At 39.7% G+C, this 7,873-nt stretch overlaps 1 protein-coding gene across 1 annotated transcript in view; it reads right to left on the bottom strand.

Moving 5' to 3' along the window:
- GALNT18 (polypeptide N-acetylgalactosaminyltransferase 18) overlaps positions 1–7,873 on the bottom strand; it is a gene marked incomplete at its 3' end in the record, with an annotated part of 46,853 nt that overhangs the window by 33,682 nt on the left and 5,298 nt on the right. Inside the window, exon 4 of the mRNA XM_010140705.1 lies at positions 7,708–7,873. This exon is cut by the window's right edge and continues 4 nt beyond it. Coding sequence (XP_010139007.1) covers positions 7,708–7,873 — 166 coding nt within the window. The remainder of the gene's footprint in view (positions 1–7,707) is intronic.

The raw sequence follows: 7,873 nt of genomic DNA, 5'->3' as shown, positions 1-7,873 counted from the left end.
CCGAAAACCACCCTGCGACCCCTGCCAGTGCAGCTGAGGCCTGGAGTGAGGTCACCTTTCCACCCAGGCCCGAAACACTGCAAACCAGATACAAACTCCTGTTTAAATGCAGCTTCCAACAGCAACTGTTCACGATGTAGACAGGGATAAACAGAATCAGCCCCTTACTTTAAAAAGTGTCTTCTTAATAGCCATGTTTATTATTTTTGCTACAGAATCTACCGTCTATTTTAGTCAAAATCAGAGGCTTCTTTCTCAACTCAGTAATAACACAGTGGAAGATCCAGCTCCCAAGAACATCCTGCTACAAAAGACAGACAGGTACCTTCACTCATTTGCATGCCTTCAAAATAGATCGCACTGGACAGAATTTTCCGTTGTCTGGCACCTTGTGCAGACAAGAGCAAAGTGTTTAATGCTGTGAATGTCATTTGACTCCACCATAGAGTAAAAGTTAACTATATACAATACGAGAGAGTAGAATTAGGTTCCCGTGGTGTCTAATTTCTTTAAGTCTTTTCAAATAGATTAATTTTCAACAAGGGTACACTCCTAAATTGAGTCAATGTTTTCATTTTTCCATTCGGAATCATTTATCATCTTTACTTGATGAATTCACTTCTTTTTCAATGTGTGTAGAGTTTTTCAAAAATGCATTTTCCTGCCTACATGTTTCTCATATCAGATGATGACAACAAAAATTACAAACAACAAAAAAATTACAACAAATCAGAATTAAACCCACACACCTTAGATCAAGCACAGAATGCAGAGCACTCTGTGCAATTTCACAAGTATGTCTGTCGTCTTTATGCCAAGTTTTATGAGGAATAAAATCTCAGAATCCTAGGAATGAACAAGAAATAGCTACAAAGAAAAAGTGTGCATAGATGTGTATAAAACATTCTGAAGGGGGAAAAGGGGAGGAAATTGTATGGATCAAAATCTTAGATCCATTAAGCCCTAAGAATTGAACAGTTGCGTGGCAACCGCCAACGTACAAGGTTCAGTGACAGCTCTGCGTTGGAATCATCCAGGGGCCTTGGGCAAGACCCCTAACCTCCCCCTCCGCAAAGTGAGGCGCTTGCTAAAAACCAAATTCGCAAAGTATAGAACATATTTCAGTATTATGACTAAGTGATTTTTAAATATAATGAGTATCAGTCCAACGTAGCTGAAAAATTACCTCTAGCAACCTACTCTGCTAAATTACATTGGGCTAATAACACTAAAGTAACAGTTGTCATGGTTACCAGAAATTTAGAGAAACTCCTGGTGTTCTATTTCAAGCACAACTCTGGGAAATGGAGGACAGCATATATTATGAATCTTCTCTCAAATATTTGCCCACAAGAAAATCATATTCCTTTAGAATATATGCATTGTGATAATTTAGCCAGTTGCATTCAAATTAGTTAGCACAACTATGCAGTAAGAAAACAGAGCAAGACTGATTTCCTGGACTAATAACTTATCTTTGAGGCCTTCTATAAATATATATATATAAAATCTGAAAAAGATTTTGTTTCTGCAAGTTTTTAGAACTTTTCACCAAGAGTTACATGTGTATAGCAGCCAACAATGGCAACAAAACACATCTGTTTTAATCACTAAACGATGTCACCTATTCTGCTCTTGTTTTTTTTTTTAAATACAGGATGCAATAAAGCATATTACTAAAACATCTGGGATTGAAGTATTGTTTTAAGAACATATGTGGGAGGGAGCTTTATTTCCAATGGAGTAAGAAGCACAAGCAGAAACAGAACCGTACTCTCTTCAAGATCTGCTAACATTTTGTCATCGGCCAAAATGGCAAATGGACGTTCTAGATGTACGGCTGAAAAAACCCCAATCCATTCTGCTATAAATGAAATAAACAGCACTAAAATGCTTGCAAAAGAATTGAGTCTTGTAAGAATTCCAGCTCAATAACTTAGGTTTATAATTTCATTTTGCGATCACACTTGTGATCAATTTTTCTTCTGCTATTGTCAGTATTTTAAGTGTTAACTTGCACTATGCTAACACGGTTGGCATTGAACAACATATAAAAAGGGCTTTTTTCCTGAGCTATGAGGACTACAATCTATTATTACAGATCCACAGCCAGTAAGACAGTACCTTCTGCTGCAAATCTAGAAATCTCTGATTGTGGTCATCACCTCTTATTACAAGAGAGGAAAGACAGCCATAAAATCATGTGAGGAATGTGAATATAGAATAACTATATAAGCAATGATGGCTAACTTTCTTTTTCTCCTGGCACCAATCCCTAAAAACAAACAATTTGTAAAAAGGAAAGATTAGATAACAGGCAGGGAACTTGATAAATATGCAGATAAGTTCCAAGATTGTAAGAGTGATTAGTTCTTGGTCTCCAAAGCATCTTAGAGCATAGATTTAATTGTAACAGATTGATTCCCCACTCCTTTTAGTAAAAGATATTCATGTTGATAAAATTATACAAAAAGGTCTATTTTCTTCTTGGTACTTAAAACAAAGATCTTTCTTTGAATAAAGTGCTGAGAAAAGTAACTTGGGAGTTGATTATCTTGGTAAAACTCATTTTTGGATGAAGAATTCTGTGTAGCTATTTGGCCAAAAATTGTTAGCCTCTCACAGTACTATATGCCAGGGAATCTTCTGGGTGTGTTTTAATGTAAATGTATGCCAAGAGAAAGAACATTCATATGTTATGACACATTAAGATGAAAATGAGAGAGAGAAAATGAGGGCGAGAATGTGCAGATTACTGCATCACATATTCGTTCAGTTAAAGGAGACAACGGGAAAGATCAAAACCAAGAAGTGTATGCCGTTATTACCTTAGGTCATTACAGCAGCTTGGAGACTGCAGCTGATTTGATATCTGCTAGTGATATTACATACTTCTAGAGCAGCCATTTGAGGAGATACATTCAGACAGGACAAACTGAAGCATGGATCAGCATCACAGAGGGTGGCTACTCAAGCAGTACACATCACTGTTATGAGTCAGTTTGAAGGCAGGAAAAAGTGAGACAAAAAGTAGAATCAAAGGCAGAGAGTTGAGTAGAAGAGAGCAGGAAATATTACAGAATTAAACATTAGGTAGTTAACAGGAATGCTGAACACTTGGGTAATCGTAGGACTTTTGTGCAAAACAATACAGTAGGTAAAGTAGCAGGCTTTTGTGCTCTTTCCAAAGGATTCCTTTGAAACATCAGATACAACATGCAATATTTATGCTGGTTTTACAAATAGAAACAGAAGAACTCGGTCAGAAATGAACATGGGTGGATATCCATTACTAACATAAGCCCAGCAAAACAGAACTGTTTCACAGACACTTGTGGAAGCAAACACTTCAGGAACACAAGACTGTAGGAGCTGGTTTTGGGGGAGAAGTAAAGCTAACATGCAAATGCTAAGCCTAAACCCCACAATCTGAGATCACGTGTTTTTCTTAAATCAGTTTTAAGAAAGGAAAATGCACAGCTTTATACAAGTCTGATGTCTTGCACACTACATCCAGGACTGCAGATACAACCATAACACTGCTGGACGTTTTGGCCAGATGGACACACATAAGCAGCTTTTGTCCTAAACCGCATCCCTCTCAACCAGCCAATGCTTCACTTCTCTCCCTTGTCATATTTGCATTCAGTGGACTTCCTGCCTGCTCTGTTTATGCCCACTCTATCACAAACCTAAATGCTGCTGCTCTTCAAGGCTTCTGCCGTTGTCTCTTGCTGAATTGAGCCTCAAAATAATACAATTTGGGACTGGTGAACTGTTTGAAACAAGAAGTACTTACAAAATGGCCAAAGCCTTTCCCTGCACAGGAAAAAAACACATCTCCTTTGCACTTGTCCAGACACTAAACAGCACTGACTCAGCTAGGAAAAGGGCAAACCTGCTGCAAGCCAAATGCTGTACCATGCTATTTAGCAATCTCCAAAGAAGAAAAAACACCCGAGCTTTAAATGCTTCTTTTCCCCCTCCACCCTTCCTGCCTTTTTCATAAAACACTGTTTTTACCAATGCAAAAGAAGTTTGGCTGACTGCATTACACTGACTGAAAATGTTCCTTTGTACTCACAGGTGAGCTCCTTCTTACCATACAGGCTATGCAGGAGCAAAACTCTACAAAAGAGTTTCTCTGCTGGGGCCCCGCTGCACACCTCTTTTTCCACGACCCCCCACTCTCTCATCACATAAGGAAAGAAGTGTTACCTCTCATTCCCACACATGCCTGGGCACACTAGATCAGGCACAAAAATTTACAAGCCAACAAAGTAGAATCCTAAGTGCATCCACTCAAAAGGAGATCTGGTACACAGGCTTAGGATCCCTAAAAACCCCAATTTTTAATCAGGTATTTCTGTGTGAGGTTGTTCAACATTTCACTCATGACAAGCTTTTTGGGTACTGCCTTCTGTACTTAGAGTAATGAGCACAACAACATTATAACTAACACAGAAGTATTACCCTGTTCCTGCACACAGTAAGTGCAATATCACCTTCCTCAATGCTTCCAAGCTCATTAGGGCCAGTAGCTGGTAGTCTGCAGTGTAGATATATTACGGGCTAACAGATGCACATAAGGGTGGTAAGCAGCAGAGCACCCAATTTCCGGAGCAGAAAGTAAAACAGAGGTCTTGGGAGAGACAGTATAAGCAATACTGCACAATACCACTTGTACTAAGTACTGCAAAACCACGGCTTGCGTCAGGATGTGACGCGTCCTTCAGGAGGCTGGGACATCCAGCGAGCTATTTATTACAATCTGTGTTATAACAAGTTATTTTGTACTGTGCTGGGGACTCCACTGTGCTAGCACAAATACAGTGAAAAGTAATAAATTCTGAACATTTTATCACAGGACACAAGGCTCATGGCTGTACAGAGGGTTAGAAACCACTCTAAAGTACCTAAAACATGAGAAGGTTCCACTGCAAGGTGTGACAACTGCCACAGCCTGACCCAATAGCAATCTGCTCGATGCTTCCATCTGACCGATGGTCATTTTTTCCCAGAGAAGCCAGAGCTCAGGGGCTTGGGCAGAGTGCACTGCCATAACTACTAAGCGTGGTCTCCCACCTCTGTATGCCACCCATATTGCAGGACTGGACAAGGCTGAATATTTGCCCTCTCCTCCAAGTGTCTTGTGGTCCAGCAATCTCTAATTGTCCTCTGGTTCTCTCACGGCATTAAATGTTGGCAATATCAACCGAGAAAATGCTCTATGTTGTAACACAGTTATTACATATGTAGAGTGGCCTTTCTCACTGCTGATCCTTGCAAAGGAATGCTGACCTCCTCTGCTAAGTCATTTCGATGTAAATTCTCAGAGCACCACAGGTAGAAAGAAGGGCTGAGTCGTGGCAGTGTGATATAAAAGGGGCTATCAACACCAAACATTCTTGGCAGATTAACTCTTCCAGTCTCAACTGGGGTGAATCATATGAATTACATTAGATTCCAGTTATACATGTTTTTCTGTTGTCTTCCCAACCTCCTATACTTCTTATGATATGTTACAAATACTGATGACAGACCACAACTGAGCCCAGACATATCTATATGAATTCCATTCCTTTGGCTACCCGCCCACAAGCCTTTGCTGGGGTTCCAAAGCCACGCTGACTCTCAGACAACCATGGCTAAATCCAGGCTAATGAGCTTGGTTAGCCCTAGGCTAACTCCATCCAGAGGTGCTGGGTAGTTCTGTCATACCTGTGCTTTGATGCATTTCTAGTCAGAACAGGAATAACCTAACTGGCTAAAGTCCAGCGACACTGATTAACTCGGTCTCTATGCCACTTGCTGTGTGTGTGCTCTCTTCAGACCAAGCTGCCCTTGGCTTTCATGCTATACCGCTGGAGCCTAGTATCTGTGTATCTGTGGATAATTTAAATGCATTTATACAGACTCTGGAAGTGACTAATGCAACTGGCTTTAAAAACAGGTGCTACAAATCATAAAAATTAATTATTACAGTGCAAAATACACCCTCATAGAGTAGGCTTTTCCCCCAATAGCATATGTATGCTCTCACACAAGTAAGAATTTGCATATCAAGAGTGGGAATTCTTTTTCAGCAACGTGACTCTCAGAATACCCTGTAGCGCGGTACTCCACAGGGTGCCCTAGAGACAGCAGTTTCCATACTACCCGACAACACACTTCATTTCCTTCAGCATCGGAATTTACTACATTTCAGTGTCAGATTACCTGTATGCTCCTGAATAATCAGGGGTGGGGGGAAGTGGAGTCCTCCTGAGCTACCATTACTAAGTCATTGTTTTGTATGCATCTGTCCATAAACGTATTGTAATGTCTAACATGTTTCTGGCAGATAGTTAACTAAGGATCAAAAATTTCACAGATATTAGGACAATGATTCATTTCTAACTGGAGTTTCTTTTAAAATCCCAACCTTAATTTATTTCTTTCAGCTACAGTAACATTAATTTTCTGTCTTTTCAATTTTTAAAACCCATAGTTACAAAAATTTCAGATTGAAATGATTTAGAAGAGGAACTTCAAAAGAGATCTACGAGAAACATTCTGCCATAGATGTCTTGTTAGTGAAGATTTATTTTTACTCTAAATTAGTTTACAATTAAAAAAAAAGATTGTCCTACAGATAGTATTAAACTTATTTAACCAAAATACAAACATAATTGCATAGACTTTGATTTCCTTGAAATTGTTATTTCAGCAAGTCCACCGCATAAATATGTTTGAAGTGTATATATTTAATAATATATTGCATAGCTATATTTAAAATTGCTAACCTGCTTCCTGGGATAGCGTTCTTATCTTTTCATTAATATCATGCAACTTAATATTCAGCAAAAAGTAGTGCTTATGCTTTAGTTATAAAAACATCTGGTAAGTGAATAAGATCACATGTTCAATACCCACAATTTTTATTTTAATGATTTTTTTTTTTTTAATGAGCTGCAAAAAAGTAGTTTTCCCTCCACCCGTTTTCCTATCCCCAGAGCTGCTCTTTCTTCCAAGGATCAGATGTATCACCAAGGCTGAAAAAAACTTGAGCATCAGCTATCTCTGTGAATGGTCCTACCAGAACAGGCATTATGAACTGAAGGGCAGGTTGTCCACTGCCTTGGTCCCACCCATCGCACCAAGCCACTGTGGACTAAATGGAGGTATTCACCCTGCCTGACATGCATGCTGCTAGCAGAGAACAGCCCAGCGGAGGCGGCTCCGTGGGCTTTCAGCTGGTACCTGCTGCTTCACTAAACCGTGTATTTCACCATTAGGGCTCAACAGTTTCACCTGCTTACTGATCTTTATCAGACAGTTCTGGACTTTCAAAAAGAACAGTTCTTATCCTCTTCCTACCTTAGCCAGATCTTGCGATAAAACTGAAATTTAACATAAAAAGGTTATTCTTTCAGCCATAAACCACTAGCTAATGTAAATTGTAGGTGAGATTAAGATTCCAAAGGATCTTGGTAAACTTTTAATAGATACTTAGCGAGACTTTAAGGGGACAATTTGGGCACTCCAGTGTTTCAGGACACATTTGAAACTTCCAACCTTCATATATTCGACAGAAATTACTCATTGTGGCCATTGTATATAACCTGCCTTCTACATGATCACACAAAATAGCACATCCAGGTGAAAAAGAGCTAACAGAATCTACAATTCAGGACCTACAATGCTAGGCTGAACTACAGCACTCACCCATTAGGCCTGAGATCAGGCAAGGGCCTGTCCAATGGCAAGCGATCGCTCAGGTAAGCGTTGTAGCCGTAATACTGGAATTGTTTAAGTGCAACGCGTCTGTTTTCAGGACTGAGATCCTGGCCCCAGTGAGCAAAGAGAGATGAGTCAGTGAATGCTTCAGCAG

The sequence above is a fragment of the Buceros rhinoceros genome, unplaced genomic scaffold (assembly GCF_000710305.1).
Source record: "Buceros rhinoceros silvestris isolate BGI_N320 unplaced genomic scaffold, ASM71030v1 scaffold18957, whole genome shotgun sequence".
NCBI lineage: Eukaryota > Metazoa > Chordata > Aves > Bucerotiformes > Bucerotidae > Buceros > Buceros rhinoceros.
The sequence above is the reverse complement of the archived record's forward strand: the minus strand, read 5'-3'. Positions and strand labels throughout refer to the sequence as shown.